This window comes from Sciurus vulgaris (assembly GCF_902686455.1).
Source record: "Sciurus vulgaris genome assembly, chromosome: 7".
Classification (NCBI taxonomy): Eukaryota; Metazoa; Chordata; class Mammalia; order Rodentia; family Sciuridae; genus Sciurus; species Sciurus vulgaris.
In genome coordinates, this window is record NC_136467.1 from 118,974,211 (window position 1) to 118,993,484 (window position 19,274).

The window sequence follows — 19,274 nt, forward strand, 5'->3', positions numbered from 1 at the left end:
TCTGTGAAGTGTCTGTTCATTTCCTTAGCCCATTTGTTGATTGGGTTATTTGCATTCTTGGTGTAGAGTTTTTTGAGTTCTTTATATATTCTGGAAATTAGTGCTCTATCTGAAGTATGAGAGGCAAATATCTTCGCATTGCTGATAGTTTCCTTTGCTGAGAGAAAGCTATTTAGTTTGAATCTATCCCAGTTGTTGATTCTTGCTTTTATTTCTTGTGCTATGGGAGTCCTGTTAAGGAAGTCTGATCCTAAGCCACCAAGGTGAAGATTTGGACCTACTTTTTCTTCTATAAGATGCAGGGTCTCTGGTCTGATTTCAAGGTCCTTGAAACATTGTGAGTTGAGTTTTGTGCAGGGTGAGAGATAGGGGTTTAGTTTCATTCTGTTGAATATGGATTTCCAGTTTTCCCAGCACCATTTGTTGAAGAGGCTATCTTTTCTCCATTGCATATTTTTGGCACCTTTGTCTAGTATTAGAAAATTGTATTTATTTGGGTTTGTGTCCGTGTCCTCTATTCTGTACCATTGATCTACCTGTCTATTTTGGTGCCAATACCATGCTGTTTTTGTTACTGTTGCTTTGTAGTATAGTTGAAGTTCTGGTATTGCGATACCCCCTGTTTCATTCTTCCTGTTAAGGATTGCTTTAGCTAGTCTGGGTTTCTTATTCTTCCAGATGAATTTCATGATTGCTTGCTCTATTTCTGTGAGGTACATCATTGGGATTTTAATTGGAATTGCATTGAATCTGTATAGCACTTTAGGTAGTATGGCCATTTTGACAATATTAATTCTTCCTATCCAAGAACATGGGAGATCTTTCCATCTTCTAAGGTCTTCCTTAATTTCTTTCTTCAGTGTTTTGTAGTTTTCATTGTAGAGATCTTTTACCTCTTTGGTTAGATTGATACCCAAGTGTTTTATTTTTTTTTTGAGGCTATTGCAAATGGAGTTGTTTTCCTCATTTCCCTTTCAGCTGTTTCATCGCTTGCATATAAAAATGCTGTAGATTTATGTGTGTTGATTTTATAGCCTGCTATTTTGATGAATTCATTGATGAGGTCTAGAAGTTTTCTGGAGGAGGTTTTTGGATCCTCTAAATATAGAATCATGTCATCCGCAAATAGTGACAGCTTAAGTTCCTCTTTTCCTATTTGTATCCCTTTAATTTCTTTAGTCTGCCTAATTGCTCTGGCTAGAGTTTTGAGGACAATGTTGAATAGAAGTGGTGAAAGAGGACATCCCTGTCTTGTTCCCGTTTTTAAAGGGAATGGTTTCAGTTTTTCTCCATTAAGAATGATGTTGGCCATGGGCTTAGCATAAATAGCCTTTACAATGTTCAGGTATGTTCCTACTATCCCTATTTTTCTAGTGTTTTCAGCATGAAGGGATGTTGTATATTGTCAAATGCTTTTTCTGCATCAATTGAAATAACCATATGATTCTTATCCTTAAGTCTATTGACGTGATGGATTATGTTTATTGATTTATGAATGTTAAACCATCCTTGCATTCCTGGAATGAACCCCACTTGATCGAAGTGCACAATTTTCTTAATATGTTTTTGGATATGGTTTGCCAATATTTTGTTAAGGATCTTAGCATCTATATTCATCAAGGATATTGGTCTAAAATTTTGTTTCCTTGATGTGTCTTTTCCTGGTTTGGGTATGAGGGTGATATTAGCTTCATAGAATGAGTTCGGTAGGGTACCCTCCTTTTCTATTTCCTGGAATACTTTGAGAAGTATTGAAATGAGTTCTTCTTTGAAGGTCTTGTAGAACTCGGCTGAGAATCCGTCTGGTCCTGGGCTTTTCTTGGATGGTAGATTTTTAATGGCTTCTTCTATTTCATTGCTTGATATTGATCTGTTTAAATCGTGTATGTCCTCCTGGTTCAGTTTGGGAGGAGCATATGTCTCTAGAAATTTATCAATGTCTTCGGTACTTTCTATTTTGTTGGAATATAGATTTTCAAAGTAGCTTCTCATTATGTTCTGTATCTCAGTGGTGAATGTTGTGATAGTTCCTTTTGCATCATGTATTTTAGTAATTTAAGTCTTCTCTCTCCTTCTCTTTGTTAGTGTGGCTAAGGGTTTATCTATTTTGTTTACTTTCTCAAAGAACCAACTTTTTGTTATGTCAATTTTTTGAATATTTTCTTTTGTTTCAATTTCATTGATTTCAGCTCTGACTTTAATTATTTCCTATCTTCTACTACTTTTGCTGTTATTCTGTTCTTCTTTTTCTAGGGCTTTGAGCTGTAATGTTAGGTCATTTAATTGTTGACTTTTCATTTCTTTTCTGGAATGCGCTCCATTCTATGAATTTTCCTCTTAGTACCGCTTTCATAGTGTCCCAGAGATTTTGATATGTTGTATCATCATTCTCCTTGACCTCTAAGAATTTTTTAATCTCCTCCCTGATGTTTTTTTGTTATCCATGTTTCATTCAATAGCATATTATTTAGTCTCCAAGTGTTGGAGTAATTTCCTTTTTTTACTTTATCACTGATTTCTACTCTCAGTCCATTATGATCTGATAGAACACAGGGCAGTATCTTTATTTTTTTTGCATTTCCTAAGGGCTGCTTTGTGGCATAACATATGGTCTATTTTTGAGAAGGTTCCATGTGCTGCTGAGAAGAAAGTGTATCTGCTCGTTGATGGATGGAATATTCTATATATATCTATTAAGTCTAGGTTATTGATTGTGTTATTGAGTTCTATGGTTTCTTTGGTTGGATTTTGTTTGGAAGATCTATCTAGTGGTGACAGCGGTGCGTTAAAGTCGTCCAGAATAAAGTCGCCCAGAATTATTGTGTTGTGGTCTTCGTGATTCTTGAAATTGAGAAGGATTTGTTTGATGTACAGGGATGCACCATTGTTTGGGGCATAAATATTTACTATTGTTATGTCTTCCTGATTTATGGCTCCCTTAAGCAGTATGAAATGTCCTTCTTTATCCCTTCTGACTAACTTTGGCTTGAAGTCCACTTTATCTGATATAAGGATGGAAACCCCCGCTTTTTTACTGGGTCCATGTGCGTGGTAGGTGTTTTCCCATCCTTTCACCTTTAGTCTGTTGATGTCTTTCTATGGGATGAGTCTCTTGCAGGCAGCATATTGTTGGGTCTTTCTTTTTAATCCATTCTGCCAGTCTATGTCTTTTGATTGATGAGTTTAGGCCATTAACGTTCAGGGTTATTATTGAGAAATGATTTGTATTCCCAGTCATTTGGCTTATTTTTGGTTTTTAAGTTGGCTTGATTTCTCCTTTGAGTGGTTTTTCTCTAAGGTAGTTCCTCCCTTTGCTGACCTCCATTGTTGTTTTTCATTTCCTCCTCATGGAATATTTTGTTGAGAACATTCTGTAGTGCAGACTTTCTATTTGTAAATTCTTTTAACTTTTGTTTATCATGGAAGGATTTTATTTCATCTTCAGATCTGAAGGTTAGTGTTGCTGGGTATAGGATTCTTGGTTGGCAACCATGTTCTTTCAGAGCTTGAAATGTGTTGTTCCAGGCCCTTCTAGCTTTTAGAGTCTGGGTTGAGAAGTCTGCTGCTATTCGTATTGGTCTTCCCCTATACGTAATCTGATGCTTTTCTCTCGCAGCCTTCAAAATCCTATATTTATTTTGAATGTTAGGCATTTTCATTATAATGTGTCTTGGTGTGGATCTGTTGTGATTCTGTGCATTTGGTGTTCTGTAACCCTCTTGTATTTGATTTTCCATTTCATTCTTCAGGTTTGAGAAATTTTCTGATATTATTTCATTGAATAGGTTGTTCATTCCTTTGGTTGTATCTCTGTGCCTTGCTCAATCCCAATAATTCTTAAATTTGGTCTTTTCATGATGTCCCATAGTTCTTGGAGATTCTGCTCATGATTTCTTACCATCTTCTCTGTTTGGGTGACTTTATTTTCAAGATTAAATATTTTGTCTTCATTGTCTGAGGTTCTGTCTTCCAAGTGGTCTAGTCTGTTGGTGATGCTTTCCATTGAGTTTTTTATTTGGTTTATTGTCTCCTTCATTTCAAGGATTTCCATTTGGTTTTTTTTTTTTTTTTTTTTTTTTTTGAGAATCTCTATCTCTTTGTTGAAATGATCTTTTCTTCCTGCAGGTGCTCTTTCAGCTTATTGGTATTATCATTCATTGCCTGCATTTGCTCTCTTATCTCATCCTTTGCTTCGCGAATCATCTTAATCATGTATAATCTGAAGTCCTTTTCTGACATTTCTTCTAACATACTGTCATTGGATTCTATTACTATAGAATCTAGATTTGTTTGGATCATTTTCTTCCCTTGTTTTTTCATGTTGTTCATGTATCTTCCCCTCTAGCACTGCAGATCTGGGGTATTGCAGATTTCCCCCTATAGGCTTATAGTGGCCCTATAGGTTTCCAAAACCCTTTCTTTAAGGGGAGATCAATATTAGCAGTGCCCAAACCAGACACTATGCAATCCTAGACCAAATAGCCCCTATGGGGACAATAACATCATGTAAATAATGGAAAAAGCGACTCTGAGGGAACAGGTAAACAGAAGGAAAAGAAAGCAAGAAACGTAAAGAAATAAAAACTTAAATTTTTTTTTTTTAAAAAGGAGAAAAAAGAAAATCTACTGTATAATAGTCATATGCTAATGAAACCTCCCAGTTTTCAGTAGCCTAATGTATGAGAGGTACCTGACAATGAGCTTCAAGCCTCCAGCAGGCATCTCGGGATGGGATTTGCCCCACCCGAAGATCGGAGCTATGGCTTCCAGAAATATCCAAGATGGCTGCTCTGGCTTCCAAATGTGTTGGCAAATGGGGAGCTGCAGCTCAGGGGTGAACGTGATCAGCTGGAGGTCCTGGAGACAGGATGCAGTTGGTCCGGCAGTGGTCCTGGAGGTCGGGTGTGTTTGGTGTGGTTGTGGGATCCAGGAGGCCGGGTGCAATCAGTTGGTCTGGGTTCCCGGTGATAGGGCACAGTCAGTTGGTCTGGGGGTCCTGGCGGCAGGGAGCAGTCAGTTGATGTGAGAGTCCCAGAGTAAGGGAGTGATCGGTTGGGCTGAGGGATCCTGGAGACGGGACTCGGTCAGTCCGGCCAGGGATCCTATGGGGCCTGGCAGTTGTCTCAAAATGGCGGCAGCCACGTGTAATCAAACCTGTGGGTACTGTAACAGTGAACTTCCAGGCAGCAGCAGGCAGCTGGTTCTCCACTGGCCGTCTGCGGTCAATCTGTTGGCAGCTGTCAGACGATCGGGAGGTGAACCTCGAGCATTGGGTGATGGATAGGGGTAAGGCAGGCGATGGACAGGCGAGAGGCAGGCAAATGGCGGATGATAGACGCCTGACAGTGAGCAATCTGCTCTCAAAAAAGGCGTCGATATGCTGGCAGATTGCAGGTCATCACAGCAGACAAACGGGGTAAAGAGCAGGGGATCGATAAGCAGCAAAAACTGCCTCACTGAGAGACAGATATCCTCTGCTTGAATCCGGCGTTGCGGAGCGACAGGGAACGCAGCCTCCCTCTAGACCGCCATCTTGGATCCCCTCAGACTGCCATCTTGGATCCCCTCAACATTTTCTTAAAATTTCCAGGTGTTCAGGAGCTGGTCCTTCTCCCTAGGGATCTTCAACCCCTGCACAGCAGAGCAACCTGGGGCTCCTAAGCAGGACAGTGAAGCCTAGAGCTGAATCACTTATAGTATTTTTTAACAGAAACTTTAGGAGGTGGATTGGAAAAAGTATTACTTATTATTTTCAGATAAGAAAACATTTATCTGGGGATGTTGACATACACCTGTAATCCCAGCGACTCTGGAGGCTGAGGCAGGAGGATCACAAGTTCAAGGCCAGCATTAGCAACTTAGTGAGACCCTCTCTCAAAAATTAAAAGGGATGAGGTAAAGTGGCCCTGGGTTCAACCAAGAAAACAGATTTAGAGAGACTAAGAAGTCTCACTGAAGGATAGGAATAATAGAGCCTGAATCTCTCAATTCTAGATTTTTTTTTCACTTTAAAATCTCACTTCTCGCAATTTTTTTTTTTTTTTTTCTTTTTAAAGCTATTTCAGCTTGTTTCTTTCCTCTGGGTCTTAAGCAACCTTAGAGGGAAGTGGGACTTAGAAAGGGAAAGGTGTGGCCATTCCATCAGAAACCTTACCAGGGAGGTGGCATAGCACTGCATTAAACTCAGGGCAGACACCTGCAGACAGACCACCTGGGTTCTGACATCAGCTTTGCTACTTGCTGGTTGTACAACCCTGGGCAAGCAAATGCATCTAATTTTTCTCTGCCTCCATTTTTCATCTGCAAAATGGATGTGCTAGAACTGTACTCAAGGGATTATTATGAGAAATAAAGGAATTGATATTTGTCAGGTGCTTAGAACAGTATCTAGCACTTAGTATGCATTACATAAGGTTGTTAAATGAACAGGAAGAGCATGCATGATTATCTTAAGGTAAGAGACCTTAGAAAATCCTCAGTCTGTACCCCTTAGCCTGTGATGGTAAGCAGCTGAGTGTGACTGGAGTTGTGGTTGCTGAGTGTCTTCAGTTTCTGGCTAGTTGCTTAGTTCCCACTCCCCCTCCACTTTTCATCTGTATATATTGTCCTCTTCTGAAGTTACTCTCTTTACTGGTCCCCATTCTAAATTTTTTGAAAAACCAATTCTTCCAAGGAATCTGCAGTGATGAATTACTTACCATCTTTTTCCTAACAATTAAAAAAATTTTTTTACTTGTAGATGGACACAGTACCTTTATTTTATTTATTTATTTTTATGTGGTGCTGAGGATTGAACCCAGTGCCTCACATGTGCTAGGCAAGCACTCTTACCACTGAACTTCAACCCCAGTCCCATCCCCTAACAATTTGATTATAGCTCACACTTTACCCTCTTCAAATCACACAGTCAAGATGTATGCGTGCCTTGAGGATTGTTTACTTACAGTCTATAAACTTGTATAGTCTGCTTATTGTATGTTTTTATATGTATATTTAAAAATAGTTATCGTGATTTTTAAGAGCATACTATCTGCTTTACAAACATCATCTCATTTAACCCTTAAACAGGATAGTATCATCCTCTTAAGAAATTGAAATTTTGAGAGGGTATCTTCCCCAAAGTGACATATTAGAGGTGGAGCCATGGTCTAAACTGCCTCCTCAACCCCTTAACGTGCAGCCTCTTGTCTCTTTATGGAGAGTGTCAGTTTTAGAATATCAGTACCTGGAAGAAAGGTTCCAGAGCTATGGAACATAATTTGCATAGTAAACTTTGAATTTTCAGGCACAATTGATGGTTAATAAATCTGATATTGGAGAAGGGAGAGAGGGATTAATAATAATCATAATACTGATTATGATGACAGACTGAATTTTCATTTAAAAAAATTCTCAAGTGAAGTTAAATATATTTTCTTTTAGATGTAGTGTTGTTTTTTTAGCTAGATGAATTGATTCAACATGTCCACGTGTGTCTGTCAGCTATTCTGCATTGGAACCCTTGTTTCTCTGTTGTTTTATCAGATGTCTGGCCTGTTTGCTTTGCTTTTATATGTTGTTCTCAATCCAGATGGCAGGTACAGGTCATTCTGCTTGCTATTTTTGTCCTGTTGATCTTAAGTTAAAGCTACTAACAGAATGAACTCAGCAGAGCTGTTTTGTTTATCCCAGTACATTTTTTTTGTAGTATTATGAACTTTTTCTTAATAACATTTAGTTTCAGGTACATTATAGCTGTGATAGTGACATTACATTTGAACTTTGGATGTTGTCTTAATCCTTATACATCTTCCATATCTTCTACCCTCATAGACTTGCCTGTGCCATTTTAAAATTAAATGCAGATAATAGAATCGATTAAAATATAAAATTTTGTCTTCCCCAATATAGAATAATTTAATAAGTAATCATTAACCTTGCTTTTTGTATTTTTAATTGTAGTACCAGAAGAAAACATTGCAACCATGAAGTATGGAGCCCAGGTTGTAAAAGGGGAGCTGAAGTCTGCCTTATTAGATGGTGATACTCAAAATTATGATTTGGATCATGGCTTTTCTAGGCACCCAATTGATGATGACTGCCGCTCAGGCATTGAGATTAAGCTAGGTCAGCCGTCCATTATCAATCACATACGGATACTCCTGTGGGATCGGGACAGCCGGTGAGTCATTAGAGAGAAACTGACGTTGTTTGATGGAGGTAACCAAACTTTGTGGCCATCTACTTTGGTTTTACAGATTTTAATGGTTTGTTTTAGGCATCATTCTGCTGATTCTCTTGAAGTTGGTTCTGTAGGAAGAGTGAAAGGTTATATTCCTTTAAAAATACAATTTTTTTTCCAACTTAAAAAGTACTGAACATGTGTTTTTTGTAGAAAATATCAAAAGTACATAGAAGAAAATAAAAATTGGTAATAATCTCTCCACCCATTATTCAGTTCTGCATATATTAAATTAGTGTTTTTAAATTATACCTAGACACATGCGTACACATACATACTCATACAAACACCTGCGTGTAGTTTTACAAAATAAAGATAGGATATACAAAAGTTAACCACTTTTTAATTAATACATTTTAAACATTCTACCCTTTTGAGAATATTCCTCTAAAGTGTTATTTTCAATAGTAGTCTTGTATTCTACCTTTTAGGTTAACATTATTCACTTAATTTCTTACTTTTGGATATTATAACAACCTTTTAAATGCATTTTATTATATGTATAAAGAAAGAAATTATCTCATATTATATGGATAAATATCATCCTCAAAACAAAAGAAATTTGTGAAAAAATTTGGTGTGCTCCAGCCTAGGAACCCACATTCCTCAGTGGTTTCAGGATTCTGCCTTCCAGCCACTGTGATACTTTCACCCACAGTATCCATCCATGATGGCAGAAGTACCAGAACAAAACTGTGACCAAAATAGTGCAGCAAATATTAAGCATGCAAGACATTTGTTCCTTTTCAAATATGCCCAGGATGCCTTGGTCACATCATATTAGCAGATTAATAGAGCTGATAGGGAGAAGAGAGGGATAGGAAAGGAAAACAGAAGCAAGAGGTGTGCCTTCTCCCACTTTGGTGCCTGGTCTGGGTGCTCAGCCCTCCCCACTCAGGGGGAAAAGCCAACTTGGAATGGTTCCCCACACAGGCCAGCTTATATCCTGCTGTCTCTTGATCTCCTGAATTGTGTTGCTTCTGCTTATCTTTAACCTAAACTCTGCCTCTCAGGAACTAGGCCCTCTTCTTGCCTCTTTGGTCTGGTCATGAAGGGCTTATAGTAATGGTGACGAGGCCCTGAAAACCTTGAGAGGCATAGTGCCTTTCTTCTGAGGCCACCACCCTCACCTTTTGGACCATTTGAGTCAGGTCTGAGAGAAGCTTTATGGGATGAGTCAGATTTCCCAGGTGTGTGGGTGTTGAAGGTCCCCGGATTATCATTTTCTGTTTCCTTTTTTTTTTTTTTTTTTTTTTTTTTGCGGTGCTGGGGATCAAACCCAGGGCCTTGTGCTTGCAAGACAAGCACTCTACCAACTGAGCTATCTCCCCAGCCCTTCTGTTTCCTTTTTATTAAAAGGAAATATATACTGACGTGTGTCTTGGTGGATATGATTTGATTTTTAATTGACAAAGTAGAGCTAACTCACATCTCATTTCCAAGATTTTGTCTCTAATAATAACAATGTAATGCTAATATTTATATGACACTTTTCATTACTATTATGTGGCAGGCATGGTTCTAAAAGCTTTAATATTTTGCTCATCTAATTAATGATGAAATTAGTACAAAAGTACAAATTAATAAGAGAAAGGTTTTTATATTTGAAACTGAGTAGTTATTGTTTTCATGACGTTAAGCATTTATAGGCCACTTTGTTTTAATATCTCTGTTACATTCACTGGGGCTTAACTTTACCATATAACTGTTCTTTTCTCACAGAAATTGTTATCATTGTAAGCAAAGGTGAAAAATTCAGAATCTTGAGCCGAAAAGATTTTGACATGTTGTAAAATTATATCCTGCATTACTGATAACCCAGAGAGGTTCAATAAAAGGTTATAACCAGTTTGAGACTGAGCGATAAAATGAATGGGAGGTGAGGGGACAGCAGAAAATGAGGGGATGACACAAAATAAGCTGACCTTTTCTGGTCACAACTGTAGGTTGCAAGCTGACATTTATGATCACCTAAATCTTCCAAGATTGTTCCTGTTGATATTACAGTACAAGTAATAACTGCATCACAAATTTAAATTTGGCTTATGACAAGGGAATATAGATTTGTTGAGTATGGGACCAGCATGTAATGGTCCAGGGTAGCTGACTAGGGGAGGATGATGGGCTATTTTCATTACTGCCAGGTTATTAGCTGGCTAGTTTAAAGTTGTACCCAAAAGAAACACACATTATCTCTTCACCCATATCATTTATTTTTCTGCAGGCTGTTTGTGTGTGCCCGATGGTAGGAGATCAAGAGGTAGCAGGATATAAGCTGGCCTGTGTGGGGAACCATTCCAAGTTGGCTTTTCCCCGGAGAGGGGAGGGCTGAGCACCCAGACCAGGCACCAAAGTGGGAGAAGGCACACCTCTTGCTTCTCTGTTTTCCTTTCCTATCCCTCTTCTCTCCCTATCAGCTCTATTAATCTGCTAATATGATGTGACCAAGGCATCCTGGGCATATTTGAAAAGGAACAAATGTCTTGCATGCTTAATATTTGCTGCACTGTGGTCCTTGTTCTTAAGCAGTTTGTGATTTGATAAGGTAGACAAACTGAGAGAGAATTTTAATACACTGGGGTGAATGCTTCAAAAAAGGGATATATGTGTCTTTTGTAGTTATCAGAATTTGTTGTACACAAAATGTAATTAGTTAATTCTTTATTTTTGGTACTTTGTAATGTTTTATTTAAGTATAGCTTTGCATTGCTATTTTAATTCCCTTTTGCCTGCCTTTCCCCTTTTGATTCATAGGTCTTATTCCTACTTTATCGAAGTGTCAATGGATGAACTTGATTGGATCAGAGTGATAGATCATTCGCAATATCTGTGTCGGTCTTGGCAAAAGTTGTACTTTCCAGCCCGTGTCTGCAGGTTAGTTCTCATGGTTAATAAATGATTTTGATTTTTATTTAAGGAGAGTTGAGCTTTGAGATGGATACTGCATTTTTCTGTCTTGTGGAAGAAGTTTTTCAGGGTATCAACTACCAAACAACCCAAGGGAGGAAAAACTTCGGGAAAATATGGAAAATCATGCACCTTAATATTTAGAATGCAGCATGGAACTATTCAACATGCCTTTTACCATATTTATTTGCAAAAATGTGAAGAATGAGAAGGGACAGGGAACACTTGAAAGGGGAGATGGCTTTGAAACTTCATGTTATACATTGAAAGCAGAATCATTAGGGGCATGTTCTTCCCACAAAAGCCAGGAGAGAGATTTCTGGAGGCGTTTCTGTCAATGCCTGGGCCAGGAGGAGGCTTTTGGATGGCAGGGTGCATGTTCCAGCTATCTGTGTTCTGTCTTGTGTGTCCATGGCTAGATGGGGTTTGACAGAACAGGTGTTTCAGGCGGGGTTGGGTTTGGGGCCCGGGAGACTTCTGTAGGACTCCGTGCCCATCCTCCCTTCCACCACAGCACCTCAGCTTTTGTTATTGTTAAGGTACTGCTGCACCCGGGAGATGGGAGATCGTTTTTAAAAAGCTACTGTTCCAATATTTTGTATTCTACCCTTAGGTTTAAGACATTGTTTAAAATAAATTTCTGAAATCCTGCAAAACTTACAAAATGCAATTGGAAGGTCCCTGAAATTCTGTAGTGTTGTTCTTTTGTGGTTTTCCTGCTGGAAATTGCCCTCAAATATTATTTACCTTCAAGTCAAAGGATCAGAGGCAGAAAGCCCTTGGTTCATTTAATCAGCTGAGACAGAGAGAGTGGGGGAGGGATATGGCTGGAGTAACTAGAGAGAATATGAAGCTGGTTCTTCCCAGGCTCTCTTCCCCAGCCTCCCCTGCAGCCCCAGCTGACTGCCCATTGTGGCTGATTGGAGGAGACTGAGGATGCCCCACAGCACTTCGTCTCCTGGTCGGAAGTCACCATCATACTTGTTAAACTCATGGTGTCATGGCATAAGGCTGAATTCTTCAGCACAAGAATGCCACAAAACCTTTCAGCCTCTGGTACCGCAAAGAATGTTGCCTACATTTATTATTATGAGTATGACTGGACATGATATTCTTACTCAGGATATTTATTCTATCCTCTTGTGTGAAAATGAAGAAAATCAATTTTATTTCCCTAAAGAGGGACTAAAGTAACTGAGGTCTGGCAGTTCTTTTATCAGAGAAGTTTTGAATGGATTAAAATAAGAGGAACAAGAAATTGAGTGAAGAGGCCATATCTCAGAGCTGCCTAGGCGTAGGTGGAAAGTGACAGAGGGGACCCAATGAGGAGGAGGAGATCAAGTCTGCATTGACTGGGGCGATTATGGTTTTATCAGATTAAAAAATAAGCAGGATAACAGTCAAAGCATCTATCTGATATATGAAGTGTATTTGATTTGAAATAATAAAAATATGACTCCCAGAACAAATCATCATGGATATAATACCAGCCATGACAGTCTCTGTGCTTTACCCACCTCACAGCTCCAGTTGTTAGGAGGGAGACATGCCTCCATTCATGGTCTCTGTCTTTTAGAGAACATACTTTCCTTTATGTATTAATGAGTATTATTTATCCTCCTCTTTTCTTACTTTGTCTCTCCTGTCTGGCTTTGACTTTAGTAATGTAGTTTTTATGTGTTTAGACCTTGATTGTATTTTTGATGCAAGCTTTTGTCTTGGTATATCAGCTCCCAGCTCTGAAAGTGAGCAAAGGTGGTATTGAAGATGGTGATAACAAGAAAAGGAAGGATGGAACTGGGGCTTGGCGGCTCAGTGTCAGAGCGCTTGCCTGGCATGTGTGAGGTACTGGGTTCAATTCTTAGCACCGCATAAAAAATAGCATATAAAATAAAGGCATGCTGTCCATCTACAACTACAAAAAATTTAAAAAGAAAAAAGAAAAGGAAGGAGTCCTGATATCCACATTACTAAGGAATAGTTTTTAAAAACCTTATAATTACTATATTAATGGCTACCTATTTCATAAACTCAGCCTTTGATAATCATTTAGAGTTTTGATAATTTTTAAAATGAATCTAAGAATAAGTCTGTATTGATTACCCAAGGAAGTCTTGGTATTTCTTCTCTTCACAATCATTTATGGACTGTCTAAACAACGATCTACACACACTTCTTTCAGAAATTTCACTGGACAAATAAATACTTTATTTCCTTAGCAAGTTAAATGTTCATTTTGCGTTATGTTAGTTAATTTGCATGTGTGGGTATCATCTTTCTCTTCAGTGCCCTTTGTGAGTTTATCTTGCTTTGATACTAAAATTGTAAGCATTTAGAGGCAAGGAGTAGAGGTTCTAATCTTTTAGCATTTTTGCTTAGTACTTGGACTGTGACCTTGTGTGCAATAGGTATTCTATAAACACTTTTAAGTACAGGTTTCATGGTGTCAAGGCACTATATAATGAGAAAGTAACATTAATACGTATTTGTGTTCCTTGGTAGAATTTATCAGTGTATTCATTAAGACAAGTATGAATCCTGGAAAACTACCAAGAATAGTAAATGGTTCTGTACTGTTTGCAAAGGTCACTTTCCTACTGTTCCTCAGGAAAGTGAATTTTGAGGTTAATCTTGAAGGATAAACTACAATAATGTATTGATGAAAGATTTTGTTCATTACATTCACAGAAGAGATACTCCATGAATTGGGGAAAAGGAGATCACTCAGTCCTCTTTCCAAGTCCAGGCAAAACTGAATAGAAATCAGCATTGTGTCATAGAGAAGCTGTGGGCTGTGTAGTCAGAACTCCTCTCAAATCCTGGTCTTACCTCTTGCTTGCATTGTGATGAAGTGACGTCTCTGAGCCCTGGTTAAGGAACAGAAGCAACATGCTCTTTAGGTAGTTGAATGACAGAGTATTTACAAGTACTGAACACAGTGCCTGACTGGAAGCAGAGGCTCAGTAAGGAGCAGTTGTTTTTATTATTTTTTCTAATTTCTGAGACTATCAACTGGTGTTTGACCTTCAGAGGAGAGTCATCTTGGCGTTTTCTTTGGTGTGGCTGTCACTCAGAGGACACTGATCCTTATTTCAGGAGCCACATCTTTTTGGTATTTAATTTAGTCAGTCTGTATGTAGCAGTCCAAAACATGTCTTAAATAGTTCTCTTTATCTTAACAACCTGTTCTTTTTTGTGTGTTTCCAGCAGTTTTTGTGTTTTGTTTTTAATAAAACAATTTTTAAATTTTTGGTAAAATATATAATATAACATAAAATTTGCCATTCATATATCTTGTGCAGTGTAATTCAGTCAGGATTTACCTTGCTAAGTTAGTGGATGTTATCTAATAGCAGTGAGGATAATGTAAGGCATCAAAGCTAGTGATTGTTCCGAGCATGATAGTGGGTGGAGAGAAATGATTTACTCTTTGTCAACTCTTTTTAGGAATCTTTGTGGGTTAAGTGGGTACTGCTCTGTGTAGCCCAAAACTTAGACCAATCATCCCACTTAGCTCCTAGCCAGAGATGAAAGAGGCTTATCAATTCATGTACAGTCTTTTATGTGCTCTCAGAACCCTATTATGTTTTGTCAACCTTCTCTTTCTCAGGGAATGCAACTTATGCTTTACCCCAGTCTGCAAGCTTCACATTGCCATCTTGGTTATCTACTCAGCTCTTTCCTAGTCCTTTCCATAGTTTTTATGGATTGTGGAGCCTAGGACTGAAGAGAAAATACCAGTAAGGAGTGGCAAATACTGAGTACTCTGGGGATTTTTAAAAAATAATAGCTAGCTGTTTCTCAATGTGGTACTATTAATTTGTCAGCCAAATAATATTGCTGAAATATAAGAAGACTTGACAACATGGCCTCTGTCATAATCTGTTTTGTGTTACTGTAACAAAACACCAGAGCCTGGACTTTTTAAATAAAAGAGCTCATTTTAGCTGGAAAGTCTGTACAACCTGGTGCTAGCATCTAGCAAGGGCCCCCATGACTATGTTAAAATGTGGAGAGGTGGAAAGAGAAATGACCATGTGCATAAAGGACCAAGCACACGGAGGGCCATGACTTTAGAACCATCTACTCTTGTGAGAATTAGTCTGGTCCTGTGAGAACTACATTAATCCTTTGCAGGATGGTATCCCATGACCTAATCACCTTCCAGGAGGTCTCACCTCTTAAAACTTCACCCCTTGAAACTGTTAGATTGGGGTCCAAGCTTATAGCACATAACCCTTTAGGAGACAGAGACCACGTCCAGACCGCAGTAACTTTCATGACTGGTAGCTGGAATTACAAATGTGATTTGGGGGTTAAACCTGGGAGCTGAGGGAGAGGAATAGTAGGGCTAAAAGCAGAGTTCTCAAGGAGCAAAGAATGGGTGGCAAAGGCACTTAACCCCAGGGGCTGGTCAGAGGGATCAGGAGAATTGGAGGAGGGTAGTTTACTGAAGCCAAGGCAGATGGGTGTTGAGACAGGTGCCACTTGACCATTTAGCGCACAGCATGGCAGCGGTGAACCTGATAACGTGAGACTGGGTTTCTTTCTTTCTTTTTGTTTTTAATTTTCAGATGGAAATTTCTTTCATTATATAATCATCATGTAGTATGTATTTTAAATATTGGTAAAACTTGCCCTGTGGAAAGACTTTATCCAGTTTTTTCCAATTTCATGTGAAAATACCTCTTTCTCTGAACCCTCATCAATGCATGGTGCCAGTGTAATTAATTATATTTTGTAAAAACTTCCTTTTTTTTTTTTTTTTTACTTTGATTTTCTTTTTTTTTTTAATTTTTTTTAGTTGTTGATGGACCTTTATTTTATTTATTTATATTTGGTACTGATCGAACCCAATGCCTCACACGTGTTAGACAAGCTCTCTGCCATTGAGCTACAGTCCCAGCCCCACTTTGAGTTTCTTAAGCAGTGAGTTAAAGTATCTTTGAGTTGGCCATTTGTTACTTCTTATTATGAAAAACTTATTTTTGTCTTCTGCATATTTTTCTTCTGGGATGATTTTTTCTTTTTGGGCTGTGAGAACTGTGCATAGATACATTGATATATCTATATGTATAATAATATTTTTTTTCCTATCATGTATGGTGCAATTTGTTACTAGTTTCTAGTGTTTTATTAATACTTTCTGCCATATGTTAACTTTTTAAAGTAGAAAGAATGAATTTATTTGTAATCTTTTAAAAAATGGACTCAAAGGCTGGGGTTATGGCTTAGCAGTAGAGCGCTTGCCTAGCATGTGTGAAGCACTGGGTTCAATTCCCAGCATCATATGTAGATAAATAAATAAATGTCCATTGACAACTAAAAAGAAATTTAAAATATAAAAAAATATTTTAAAAATGTACTCAAATCTGTCTTTTTGAATGATTTTAGCTTTGCATCATGCTTAGTTAGAAAGGTGTTCCTCACTCCAACATTAAAGTGGTATATTTTCATATATTTTTCTTGTACTTATTTTTTTTCCTATTTACATAAATTGCATCCAGAATATTTTTTTCAAGTATTTTCAAGTAAGGCCAGTCAGTTTACTTAAGACTATTTATTTAATAATGATTTCTTATCACATTTCTTAATGTGATATTTATCACATGCTGAATTCCAGCCTGTGCACTTCTCTGTTCCATTGATTCCTTTGACTATTGTGGAATGTTTTAATTATTGTAGTTTCCCTTCTTTCCATTTTCCTCTTTTCTTAGAATAAGAAATTACAACACGCCAAATGTGTCATAGAAATGAGAAAGGGTATTACAGATGCCAGCCTGTCTTCTGGTCTCAGGGGGTTACATTAGAGGCCACAGTGATGATAAACATCTCACTGAAATGGTTCTATTTTCACTTACAACAAGAAATTTAGGCATGCTTCACCAGCTAAGGAAATAGATTTGTCTTCATTTATCCATCTGGTTATTCACTCATCACTCACTTTATTCAACAAATAAGTGAGCCTACTTTGTGCTGTGCATTGTGCTCAGTACTGAGGTCATAACACTGAAGAAGACCGCTGAGATTTCTGCGCTCATGGAATTTGGGAGAAACAGATATAAACAAGCGACATCAGAACACATCAGGTCATTACAGGCCTTGTGAAGATGGCCCTGGATAGTGACAGTGGTGAAGGCGGGGAGGGTGTATTTTAAGCAGGTTAGTCAGGGAAGGCCAGAGAGGGGAGTGGGTGTTTTAAGTGAGATGAGGGGAGCGACATTTCTGGTGGTTGTTTTCGACACTTGGTGTATGTGGAATGGTATTTGGAGTGGCTGGTCTACTGTGGGAGGCCTCATTAGATGAATGTTTTTACCTACAAGGCACTTTCATCTCCTTTATTGCTACAATACATTCCAGGTTCCCCCATCCCTGCTGTCCATTAGGTGCAGCATAACTTTTTTTTTTACCCATTCTCATTAGATTCTAGTACCACACCTGCTGCAGATGTAGGAGGACTTAAATGAGAAAATGGTCATGCTATTTATGGAAGCGTCTTCCCTCTGCCATATTAACAGTGGATGAAAACATTTGTGCCTTCTTGCTTTTCTCCTTTCCCCTCACCTCCTAACTGGGTGTTGTGGATACATTTATGTGTTTTTAAAGACAGACACCTTCACATTATTCAGTGATTCACCAGGAGGCTTTAGAATCCTAGCAAAAGTTATGCTGAGCCTTTACTTTCTTTATGTATTTCTTCATAATTCAAGAAATGCCTTATTCAGATGTAAAAGAAGCAGGAATAGTTTTACTTTAAAAAAATAAAAAAGAATGGTTTGAGTCAACCCAGTTTCAGTTTTTCCTCTACCTAGAATTGAACTAGCATAGGGCAACCCCACATACAGAGGAGCGTTTTCTTCTAAGAATGCAAAGCAAAGTGTAGCCACATGGTGTCACTAAATTATAACACTTTTACTTAGAGCCAAAGAGAATTTGAAATTACTTTTTTATAAAACCATATTTAAATATAAATTGTTCTGAAGTCTGTGATTTGTGAAATAACATGTGAAACTATTTGTACTATTTAAGTCTTCTACTGATGTGGAGCATTAATTATGCCCAGAGTCCGTAAATGTACATTCAGGTGCTCTGGAGTCGTCATCTGCAAAGGTCTTAGGCTATGTGGGCTTCTGCAATATAGTGTTCAGTTTCATATAAATACGTTTTTTAGACTTCTTTTAGAATTTCAAAATAAATAGGAGAGTAACTTAAAAGAAATAGATTCATAAAATATTATGAGGAATCAGAAAACGGAAGAAAGGAGGAATGAGGATAAAGAGAGACAGCCCTGCAGGACCTCAGGGATGGGCGGGAAGGGAGGAGCAGCCTGACATTTACTGAACGTTTGCCATGGGTTGTGCACATTCGGCACTCTCCTAATAGCCTGGTGAGAGAAGAACCACTATCTTAATTGTACAAATGAAGAAACTGAGCCCTAGAAAGCTGAGTTTATAACCAGATCTGTGTGGCTTCACAGTTGTCCTTGCCACTGCTGGATGTGAGGTAAAGAGGACAGCGGTGCTTGGCTGGGGGTGTGGCTCAGTGATAGTGCCTTCGCCTGCACCAGGGCCCTGGGTTTGGTCCCCAGCACCAAATGCAGGAATAAGAGAGAGGGAGGCATAGCTCTGTTTTAGCACAGGAGGAGACAGAAGCCCAGAAGAAGGCTGCTGCCTCTCTGGAGGAACGGTTTCCAGGAATGCCGTGAGAGAGGGGCAGCCGTGACCACACTCTGGGGCTGATCATAGGCACCCAGACTACAAGTGCACGTGTACTAATAATGATGAGCAATTGAGGGAAGTTTCCTTTTTAAAAATTCTCCAAGAGAGTGTGGCAATCCTTTATCTAGATGTGCTTTGTCAGTTTGTCAATAGAGCTTTTGAATTTCCTGCCCCTTTGTTCCCCTTAAGATCATTTTAGACTTTGTTATTACAGAGTGAACCTGATGTTCTTTACTCCTGGTTTGTTGTGCTTTGGCTGTTTATAAACAAATTTCATATATTATAACTGAATTGCTGTTTTTTTTTTAGTTGAGAAATTATCTATTATTTTTACCTAGAATCTTCTTATTAAGAAAAAAAAAAAAAAAGCCCACAACAAAACAAAAAAACCCACTGTGCTTTATATTCAGTAAGACCTTTGAGAAATG

General features: G+C 38.4%; 1 protein-coding gene across 1 annotated transcript in view; it reads left to right on the top strand.

The window, feature by feature from the left end:
* The window catches only part of BTBD9 (BTB domain containing 9), a 447,416-nt gene that overhangs the window by 62,449 nt on the left and 365,693 nt on the right, over positions 1 to 19,274 (top strand). The window contains 2 exon segments of the mRNA XM_079148343.1: positions 7,942 to 8,161; positions 10,976 to 11,095. Coding sequence (XP_079004469.1) covers positions 7,942 to 8,161; positions 10,976 to 11,095 — 340 coding nt within the window.